The 11,945-nt window shown below is 34.2% G+C and overlaps 1 protein-coding gene across 1 annotated transcript; it reads right to left on the bottom strand.

Moving 5' to 3' along the window:
* Window positions 1-2,941: 2,941 nt before the first annotated feature.
* Window positions 2,942-3,760, bottom strand: LOC106319657 (glutathione S-transferase U28). Its single transcript, XM_013758037.1, has 2 exons — window positions 3,437-3,760; window positions 2,942-3,348 (listed from the first exon to the last, which is right to left on the bottom strand). Exons 1-2 carry the CDS (start codon window positions 3,758-3,760, stop codon window positions 2,998-3,000), a joined length of 675 nt encoding a protein of 224 aa, XP_013613491.1. The 3' UTR covers window positions 2,942-2,997.
* Between the last annotated feature and the right edge of the window lie 8,185 nt (window positions 3,761-11,945).

Raw genomic sequence — 11,945 nt, forward strand, 5'->3', positions numbered from 1 at the left:
ATTGTGGATGTTGTTACTGGATTTTTAAATCACCATATGTGGAAAGGATGCCACATGGGTAGTCACGGATAGACTTACCAAGTCAGTCTATTTTCGAAGTAATTTAGAAGGCAGAGAGAGCTGATCAGTCGGCGCAGATTTACATCAGCGTGATTGTGAAATTGCATGGAACTCTTGTCAGCATTGTATCGGATTGGGATTCGAAGTTCACCTCTACATTTTGGAGTCATTCAGCTCCTACAGTTCCGCGATTGCGTCTTCCAATGGGATGGAAGTTCGAAAAGCATCTACCTCTAATAGAGTTTGCATATATCGACAGTTATCATTCAAGCATTGAGATGGACCGTCTGAGGCTGTTTATGGTAGGCCTCATCATATACCACTTTGTTGGACCAAATTGGGGGAGCGACATGAGTTAGAACTATTAATGGTTCAAGAAACGGTAGAGCAAATGGACATGCTCAAAGATTGGCTTTAGAAAGCCCATAGCCGTCAGAGAAAGTTATGCAGCAAAGCGCCGTAAGGGTTTGGAGTTACATATGGGCGATCTAGTATACCTGAATATAAGGAAATTTCAGAGAGCATCTAAGACTCAGAAGCTAAAACAGCTTAAACCAAGGTACATGGGATTGTATCCTTCAGTGGAGCGGATATGAGCAGCTGCTTGCAGTTATTTTATCAGCAGTGTATCAAATTTCCACGACGTGGTTCATGTGTCAGCATTGAGAAAAGTTGAAGGAGAACCAGAGTTATTTTGCAGCAGACGTCAAATCACCGCAGGGAGATTGTATGCACCTTATCAGCTATTGGAAATTATGGATCATCAAGTGTCAACAGTACGGGGAATGTCGACCGTGCTTGTCAGATTTGATGGGAAAGAGATGGTATTCAAGAAGAGGATTAAAAGACCGAGCAGCTTGATTATTCAGAACTTTGTTGCGATGAATTGGACAATTAGCCGATAACTTGAATTCGGGGACGAATTCATTGTTAGTGGGGGACAATTGTAACGACTCGATTCAGGTATCCGAACTCGTTATCTGGTTAAGGCCCAAGCAATACCCGAAGCCCCGAAATGTTTGTCTATAAATACTCACATCTCCAGTTCCAGTAGCTTGTTTTCCTGCAAGAAAAAGAAATCAGTAGTTGAGAGAGAGAGAGAGAGAGAGAGAGAGAGAGAGAGAGAGAAGAAGTGGAGATTGCACCACCTGAGATCGTCTCCGGAGCTACCACATGCAGAGTCGACGTTGAGCTCGTCACCACCGTTCCCGGCAGCAAGAAACCGCCGGAAAACTGCCATGCAGTTAAGCTTAGTTTCGTCCGTTTAGTAATTCGTCAATAACTCTCTAACCGTTGCGAATTTCGTGCATGCAACCCCCACCATAGCGTTCCTCTCGTCGAGACGAAGCCGTAGCCGCCGACCTTGCTGGAATCGGAGCCCGGATGAGCTCGCACGCGCCCCCGCAAGTTTCGCCGTCCAAGCGCGTGCCGTCCACGCGCCACCGCCGGGAATCGTCGCCGCCGCCGTGCCGTCTTCCACCTCTGCGTCGCCGTGCTCCGCCGCTGGACCACCGCTCGTTACCACCGGATCGCCGCCTCACTGTGGCCGTCCTCCGCCGTCGCCGCCGGATCGCCGCCTCACCGTCGCTGTCCTCCGCCGTCGCCGCCGGCGAACGTTCCGGTAAGACGCCGCCGCCCTCCGCTGTTGCCCCCGGTGACCGTCACCGGTGACTCGCCGGTGACTCGGTCAACTCGGCCGAGTCAACTCAGCGAGTCAACTCGGTTGACTCTGTAAACCAGTTGGTTGACTGGTTTGACCGGTTTAAATTGATTTCGGTTTAGTTAGGGTAAACCGGTCGGTTTAGTCAAATCGATTTCTGGTCAAAGCTTGATCTGGTTGACTTTGACCGGCGGGTTGACTTTTCCATAAACTTTGAACAAATCCATTTTTGACCGTTCGAAAGGCGTTGTGACCCAGAATTTCGATCTGATTTCAGATATGAAATCTATTTGAGCAGCTGGAGTTCGTAGACACTACTTTTCTATTTCTAAGGTGAGGGTCAACTCCCGAACTTCTCGTACACGGCTTAGGACCTCGAATAAGTATAATTTATTTCTAATGTGTTCCGTCTGTGTGAAATCGAGTCTGTCATTGCTTTTTTAGTTTTTAGGTTCTTTGCTTAAACCGGAACTAGGGGGTTAGATGATTCAACATTGATTGTTTCACTTAATGTCAATTCTTAGCTAGGATTGTTTGGAGACGAATACATAGATGGACTGTTGTATGCCGGATTGTATGGAGGTTACGGCCAATTATAGTCGACCGGTTGAGCTGTAGCCTGGGAGTGTCGATAAATCGTCTACGGGCAGTGTCCGAGCACTATCTCGAGCTGTGTTATGTCTTTGGCCTGTTAGTGGGCAGCGAGTGTGCACCTCGCTAGGACCATTGTTTGTTGCTTGGGTACTTTAGGTACTGTGTTTGACATGTGTTAGAAATAATTTATATTTATTCGGAGTGCTATGTCCGGGTTCATGGACTTCGGGGTGGCATCCCATACCTCACTGAGCGATTCCCCTGTCGCTCACCCCTCACTCTTCCCCATTTCAGGTGAGACAAACAACTATGTGATATTTGGACGAACTTGGTGCTACTGGACTTTTCCTTCGGATTTTTATTTGGGCTTGGGTGAGTGAAATTGGGTTTATGGACTTTTATATTACGGGATATTGTTGGTGGCCCGTCGTCCTTAGTGAGAAGGAGACGGGTGCCACATTGTTGTATGATGACGCGTCGGGAGTGACACGTTGTCCTCCAGATAGGAGGTGACGGGTGTCACAAAAACTAATAAAGATAAAAACATTATGATCGAACAGATGGATCATAAACCAGAAAAAAAAGACAGCCAGTTTATTTCTCAAAAGAACAACAATAAACACTTGCAACACGGAAACTTAAAAAGACAAGATTCAAAGATGTTCAGAATGCAATTTTCGCATTTATTCAACACCGAAAATCTGTCTGAGCTTAAGCACTTGCTGATACACTATCTCAGATTCAGGCAACGAAGCAGCAACACTGTCGCGTTCAACACATCTCTTTCCCCAAGCCACGATCTTAGGACACTCAGCTTCCACAGAAAAATCACCACATTTCTCGAGTGAATAGAACCAACTGTAGAATGGGACAAGAGCGATGTCAACATAACCAAATGTCTCTCCTCCAAAGTAAGGCTTGTCTCCAAGCTCAGCTTCAAGAACCTTCAAGCTGTCAAGAAACACCTTCTTGCCTTTCTCTTGTTCTTCTCCTTTGTTGTTTCCCCAAATCTTTCTTCCTCCTTCAAACGATATCTGCATAATGGATTGAACCATAATGAAAAACACAAGCAAGCAGCACAAAACAGAGGAAATGAAATTGAAACATGTTGCAGTTAAGTACCGTTTTCTCGGCGAAATCAGCCCAGAACCTTGCATTGGCTCTGGCTTGAGGATCAGAGGGCAAGAAAGAAGCAGCATCAGTCCACGTCTCGTCGATGTACTGAACCTGAACGAGAGATTCAGAGACGGGTTTGCCGCCATGGATAAGGACAGGGACTTTCTTGTGAACAGGGTTTGATTTCAGCAAGAGCTCACTCTTGTTCCACAAGTCTTCTTGTTGAGTCTCGAACTCGACTCCTTTCTCTCTCAAGGCAATCTTCGTCCTCATGGCGTAAGGACTTGCCCAGAAATCCAAAAGCACAACTTTCTCATTTTCTTTCCCCATTGTTTGTTTAGTTCTGCAATTTCCTTGCCAAAAAGCGCTTATATATGCACATTCGTGTATGATCGTTGAGAAGTGAACATGGTCAAGACGTGGGAAAGAGATTGGATTAGTTAAATTTAAGAATGTGCTGTCCAGACCATCGTGGAATCAACTTAAAAGTTTGTACTTATCTTGTTCTTATGTGTGTTACATGTGATTACTATATTTTACTAATACAATGATTTCAATTCAAGGACATTGGTACAATGAGTGTGACCCAAGTAAAAATCATTGACCTTAATCTCTCTTTCCAAACATCATAACCACCAAACATGGAGAAATAGAAGCAGTAAAGATTGACCTATGTTAAAAAATTATTTTGTATAAAAATATTATATACTTTACTAATTATCACTCATCATTATAAATCACTTTTAATTTTAACTCATTTTAATGATGAGTGATAATTTATTTAAATGAATCAATTTGAAAATTTTTTTTGTTAATTTACCTATTTAATATAATTTTTTCATATTTAATAAATAAATCACTTCTATTTTTATATAATTATAAAATTTATAAAAAAATAGTATAGAATTTTTATCTTCTTGTTTTAGAATAAAATTTTAATTAACATTGATTTATAATAAAATTATATTACTAATTACTAAATTAATTAATGTGTTATTTTATAAAAATATTTAAATTTTAAGCATTTAAATTTTAAGCGTGATGTTGTTAGATTCTTTCTTAATAAATTTTTTTATAATTAAAAAATAAATTCAAATTTATAGTTAGTTTATTATTAATATAAACAATCAAGTATGTCATATTAACTAATTTTTTAATTGGTTTTATTATGACTTGTTAAAAATAAAAATATGATCCTAAATTAATAGATTAGATATTAAACGAATTGTGTTGAAGTATAAATTCTTCAAATCAACTTTGAAATATGAAAAAAATGGATTTACCTGTCTAGAAAACAGGTGAAACGAGGAAGAACGATTTCATAGGCTTCAAAGGAGGAATCATTACAAAATAATTGGAGAAGAAGCGTCCCAAACAAATTATCAGCAATGGTGTTCCCCTCTGTGAGCTACTTATTGATTACCATCTTCTGGATCATAAACCTGCGTAAATTACATAAGTTAAATTTAAATTAGAACGATTAAAAATATTTAAAAGACAAATGGGTGAGATAAATGGGGTGCTATGATATTTATATAGTATAGCAAATTAGTTTACGTTTCTGAATGACCTAGTTTTCAAGATAAGCTATGAAATTGAATATTTTCTAATAAATTCTAACGATTGTTTATTCAAATATTAAATGCATGATATTAGGAGAAGATATCTCGTGAGTTCATTGCATTAGCCATGTCATCAAATTTAGAAAGGCTTAATGATTAATCTCATGTCACCATTGTGAAATAACAGAGTCACCATTGTGAAACATTGAGTCAATCAAATTATAACGTTTTCACTTAAACGTCTTCTCAAATATGATGATATTTAATCACAAAAAACTATTGTTATATAAAAGTTGAACATATGTGAATGATTAGATGGATGAAAGAGAAGATGATAGTGAGTAGAGACATGTGGCAAAATCACTTCGCAAATATAGTCTAGGGGATATTGACATAACAAACTTTTCAATATATAACTGGAGCTCGGTGTGGAGATGTAGAGACGGCAGATTATATCTTTCTACACTGCAGATTCACCAAGAGAGTTTGGGAGTTACTACCAACGACAACACCTCTCTTTATATCTGTGACAATGGACGTCGAACAGGCTCTAAAACTAGGAAACAGCCTCACCAATTTTCCCCCAACGGGAGTATCAGTAGCCCTCTTTCCCTGGTTTGTTTGAAGCATTTGGACTTCACGCAACTCCCTGATCTTCGAAAACTTGGATCTGTCTCCACGAGTCATTGCGAACAAAGCAATCCGCTTGGCCCGAGAGTGGCAAGAAGCACAGCACCACACTCCACAGAATCAGCTTCAGAGCATCACAAGGCAATGACACCCTCGAAGGTTAGTGGGAACTATTGATGTGTTTACTGCGGCATGGAGATCTACTGGTAGGGGTGCAGGCTGTGGCTGGCTCTACACAGACCCAGACACCGGGTTGCGTCATCAATGAACATCTACAGAAGCATTTGTGGTTTCACCACTTATGGATGAAGCCATTGCAGTCCAAGAAGCTCTCCTGCAGGCTAGGACACTTCACCTCTCTCAAATTTGCATCAAGTCAGACAATCAGGTGTTTATTAATGCACTCATATCGAAGAATCATCCAGTCGAGCTCTACAGAATCAACTTGGACATCGAAACACTATCCTCTGCTTTTACCTCAATTATGTTTGTTTTCATTCCAAGGAGCTTGAACTCCATAGCTGACGCTTTGGCTAAATCAGCTTTGTATCACTCAAACTCAAACTCTGCATTGCCTTTCTAAAGCTCTCTTCTTTTTAATATAATGGTAGTTCAAAAAAATATATATATAACTGGAGCTGCTAGCTCCACTGGTAAGCCTTCTTCCCAAAGAGTAGAGGTGCCAAGTTGGAGTGTCAGCAGTTGCGGGGAGAGGATTAAACAACCAGCTCTTGTTCTCTGGATTAGCTTCTCATTCTCTCTCAAAACCCAGAAACATTGAATCTCTCTATTCGTTGTTGTTCTATCATCTATGGGTTCCTCTAGTTCTTCTCAGAAATCAGACATCGTCCAAGCTTCTATTTTCTTAATTAAACTAAATAATTAATAGTTAATATTTTGGAAAAGTTTAAAATATTAAAACAAAAAATAAATAATTATATAAAAATAAAAATATTTATCAAAATCAAATGAAACAAATTTTTATTTACAGAACACACGAAATAATAAATCTTGATAAAAAATAAGTAGAAGATATATTAACTTCTATTATAAAATAATTGAAATGAAATTACTAGGGTGAAAAAAAACTTAATTATTTTAATGACCAATAATTAAACTACACATATGTGTTGTGGACCCATTTCAACTACCAAACAATTCATGTAAATTTATTTTTTTATTTTTTTCAACAGTTTCATCGAAAGCATTTAACCGTTGAATAAAAGATTCAACATGCTCAATGTAAGTGGTCTAAGGTCAACTGATATTTTAGAATTTAATCCGTGCACCCACACAGATGTTATTATTTCAATGACCAATAATTAAATTACACATATGTGTTGTGGACCTTTTTTTTTACATTCAACTAGTTGAAAAAATTCAACTACCAAACAATCCACGTAAGTTTATTTTTTATTTTTTAAACAGCTTCACTGAAAGCATTCAACTGTTGAATAAAAGATTCAACATGCTCAATGTAAGTGGTCTATGGTTAACTGATATTTTAGAATTTAATCTGTACACCCACACAAATGTTAATTTTTACTTTATTTATATGTTGACATTTTTTTCATCTCACCATTTTATATTTTATTGGTGTCACCATTATATAATGCAATTGTAGCTAAATATGTTTTGGTATATGTAATTTATATATTGAGACATTTGGCACTAACATGTATAATAAAAAAAATCATTAGCATAAAAATTTATTTTATTTAATAAATAGTAATGTACACTAATATTTAAAAATTTGGTATTATATATGAAATCTGTATAATGTAAGTGGATTTATTAGAATAATTTATAGAAAATAATATTCAAAAACGTAATCTAAATTGGAAGTTTAGACTTAAACAGAATCACACTTGATTAATATTGTTTGATAGTAGGATTTAGGAATGTTCCTTTTTATTAGATGAATCGATAGTTATACTAGCTCATAAACCATACATAATTATAATTAGGAAGGTTAGATTTAAAATAAATTGCACTTGGTTGTAGGGAAGATAATTAGGAATGTTTATTTTTATTACGATTTTTATAATACCAATCGTTTATTATAAATAATAGGAACTAAAATTAGGAAGTTAAGATTAGCAGTGGCACAAGTTCTAATTGATAGAATAAAGAAATGGTTAATTCTAAAAAGTATTTCAATTTTAATAGAATAGATTTTATTTAATAAATAATAATATAAACATATTTAAACATTTGGTACTATTTACGAAATCTGTATAATATAAGTGGATTTATTAAAATAATATATGGCAATAAATATTTAAAATTGTAATCTACTGGAAGTTTAGATTCAAACAGAATCACGCTTGATTAATATTGCTTGATCGTAGGATATAGAAATGTTCCTTTTTATTAGAAGAATCGATAATATTACTCCAAACCATGCATAATTATAATTACGTTTTATTATTCAGATATTTTAATTTTTTTATATTGATATATATGTCAAAATTAAATATTTTTATATAATCTCCTATATATTAATCCTGGAACATTACAACATGTTTTTCGTAGCCACGTGTCATCACGAGAATGATTCTTAGAATTATTAGAACAATAGGTTGGTCCATATAAACGTATACTATACTTTTTATTAAACTAAATATCAAATTAATTAGTAGTGTATAAAAGAATTTTTTTTCCTTAAATAAAATTTACGGAATTAGCTAATATGATTAACATATATATGACAATTAATGATTATGAATAATATATATTTGATAACAATTTTTCTAACCTCTCTCTTTTTTGTTTAATTTTATACTATTAAAAGAAATTAAACAATCACATTAAGCATATAATAAAAAAAATTATATTTTTTCTTATATGTTATATTTTGAATTTTTAAAAACGATTATAAATTACTAAAAATGGTAAAAGTCCCACGTTGAAATTTTTTTGATCAATGGTCTAACTTTTTTTGTTCAAGCAATACAAATGATCATATATCGTAGGGGTGGGCGTTCGGATACACGTTTGGGTTCGTATGGGGTATTTAAATATAAAGGTATAGAATTCGTTTGGGTATTTCTACATTTCAAGTCGGGTTCGGGTATTTTATGTTCGGGTTCAGATATTTAAATTTTGAAGAAAAATAAAAAAAATTATCCATTGTTTGAGTTTTTTGTATTTAAAATATATTTCAACTTAACTGGCTTTCTAATTTTTTTTAAAGATTAAACTATTAATAGGTTTGGAGATAAAACTTTAAAAATAGAAAGACACTAATTTAGTTGTTGTTTTGAAATTTTAGATGCAACTTTTTTTAATGCAAGAAACAAGAGCTTGATATGTATTTTAAGTGAGTAACAAATGATTTTGTCCATAATTATATGTATATTATCTAATTTTGAGCAATAAGCATCATTAATATAAATATTTTGAATAAAATAAGAGAAGTAAATCAGAAATATAGGGTTAATTATACTTATGTTTGGTTATCTTCGGATATCCATTCGGGTTCGGATATTACCCGTTCGGATTCAGATATTACCCGAACTGGTGAAATAAGTAATTTATTATGTTGTTATAGAATTAGATGATTTTTAGACCGAGCTGGTGAATATATACTAGACAGACATTTATATTTCAAGTATGCACTTATATTCTATAACAATTTGATATATTAGATTTTAACACTAACCTGTTAATATAGTTTGTCGGTGATTTTTTTCAAAATTTTGATTCTTAAATATGTATCTGGAGTGAAACTTATTTTTACAGATGTCCATTTTTTTTTTAAATTGATACTTATGTAATTCACCGAATTCATAAAAGAAGTTAAAAAAGAAACTTAACTCATATCAATGAAACAAAGACGAAAACAAGAGCACAGTTTTATAGAAGTAGAAAATGAAAGCACTTATGGAGAGTCAATAGTAAACAAACCGAGAGAAGAAAACCTAATCCACTTTTGTCATTATACAATCGATGTTGTCTATTTGGTTTTGGTGATTTGTGTTAGCCGCAAAACTTAATTTCTTTTTGTGCATATGAAGTCTTAAAAATAATAATGAGATGCAATACATTAACTCTTCAACAACAATGATATATTTAAGAGATCAACATTTGTATTCGTCATTTATAATCGATAAAGATTGTAGTGTTGCAAAATGTTAAAACTATTTAATAAATCAACATTATTATAAAAACTCACCTATGGAGAGTCAATAGTAAACAAATCGAGAAAAGAAAACCTAATCCACTCTTGTCATTATACAATCGATGTTGCCTATTTGGTTTTGGTGATTTGTGTTAGCCGCAAAACTTGATTTTTTTTTGTGTGCATATGAAGTCTTAAAAATAATAATGCGATGTAATACATTAAATCTTCAACAACTGATATATTTAAGAGACCAACATTTGTATTCGTCAATTATAATCGATAAAAATCGTAGTGTTGCAAAATATTAAAACTATTAACAAATAAACATTATTATAAAAACTCACTCCGCGCATGCGCGCATGTTATCATCTAGTTATACTATAAATCAGAAGTTAATTGGAAATTTTGTGAGTGACACGTGTCATTTACTATTTTTAAGGTGGTGTTATTCAATTATGTATTTTAATAAATTTTAAATCTAAGAAAAATTCACCGTTTTTCGAATGATGATTCTAAATTATATTTTAAAATCTAGTGTTATTGGATATGGTGTTTATAAATCTAATTTAAAATATGGTGTTATTCAATGAATGATTGAAATCCAGTTTTTAAAATCCAGTGTTATTCAACTTCAAAGGATTTAAAAGTTTTTTGTATTTAAAATTAATTTCAAATCATTTTTGGTGAATTCTTACGAACAAATGACTGAAATCAAAATCCAAGGTATATTGCAGATATTTTAGAATTCATAAACTAAAAGCTATGTTTAAATTTAAAATTTTAATTGATTACGGAACTTGACAATATATTATAAATCACTGATAAAATAATAGTTTTATTTTTAAGAATTAGTTCATAATTTTTTTTTTTGATTTTCAACAAAGAAAATATACGGATCCATCTGTAATCTTTAAAATAAAAACTTTGTAATTAAATCAACTAGGGATCGTTACCCGCGCCAAGGCGCAGACTTTTTGCATTTTAATTTCTTTTTGAACTTGCAATCCTTATTTTTGTCATCCAAGATAGCTTTAGTCAAATCAATTATATTGATTTAGAAAACCCATTAGCTATTTCAATCCCAACAACCAAAAAACAGGAGCATTTGTTATTGACGCTGCGATAGGTTTCCTTTACTATAAACATAATTGCTTGTCACAACTGTTAATAAACCCAAATGTGTTTACAAAAGCTACCCATATAAGAGATTCCTACTCATTTCTCTTTCTCTAGTCATCGCCTATGTTAGTAGCTATCATAATACAATCATCATACAAAAGATATATCTCTTGGTTCCATATAGAACATGCAAAACGACTGTTTTCTGCAGACTTCATAATCACTGAGTATTATAAATATCAAACTCTGTCTATGGTCTATTTATATGTTGAGGAAAGGCTTCGAAATGTAGCTTCCAAATAATGATTTCCAGGTCAACACATTGCATGTTAACCTCCACAACGGGATCAGCGGATCTGCAGATACCGCTACATGTCGAGTCAAACGCAACTACACACATATTCCCTGCTTGTGCCTTTCATTCACAATCTGCAATTCTCCCAAGAATTAGAATCAGTGTTAAATGAGGTAAAAGTTTTAGAGTCACAACAGACTTTGTATAGCCAAGCCCAATAAACCAAGCACCCAACGTAACATCTCCACTTGCCTATTTGTGCAGAAAATGACTTGATCATTATATAGTAGCACCGAGAAGTTAGATGGAGAATGAGGTATGAATGGAAAGTAGGCAAAACAGTTAAAATCTTACTGATTATGGGAAATATAAGAAATCAATTCTCTTGAAATAGCGTATAATTGTCCAATAGCGTGACGGAAGTACTTGTTCCTGTTCTCACCAAACTTCCAATTCTAAATGTATATATAAATCTATTAAGAGTTATTGTCAGTGCTCTGTTGCGATATTTGTTAGCTAAAATAATTCATCCAACATAATAGGAAAAAGAAACCAACGAAATTGTAAAGCTAACCATCAGCTGAGATGCTATTGTTGTCCTAACACATTGCAAGCTTAGTGATTTCACTGTCAAAACCAACAAACTCAGCAGTCATATCCATCCGAGACATTTATTTACAAACGGTTCCTAGCACAGAAAAAGCATATTATTATGTTACGGATGATAAGTTTGATGCATAAATACAGTTTAGAATTTTTTTCAACTGAACATTTGTGCCTACT

Source organism: Brassica oleracea, unplaced genomic scaffold (assembly GCF_000695525.1).
Source record: "Brassica oleracea var. oleracea cultivar TO1000 unplaced genomic scaffold, BOL UnpScaffold00534, whole genome shotgun sequence".
Lineage (NCBI taxonomy): Eukaryota > Viridiplantae > Streptophyta > Magnoliopsida > Brassicales > Brassicaceae > Brassica > Brassica oleracea.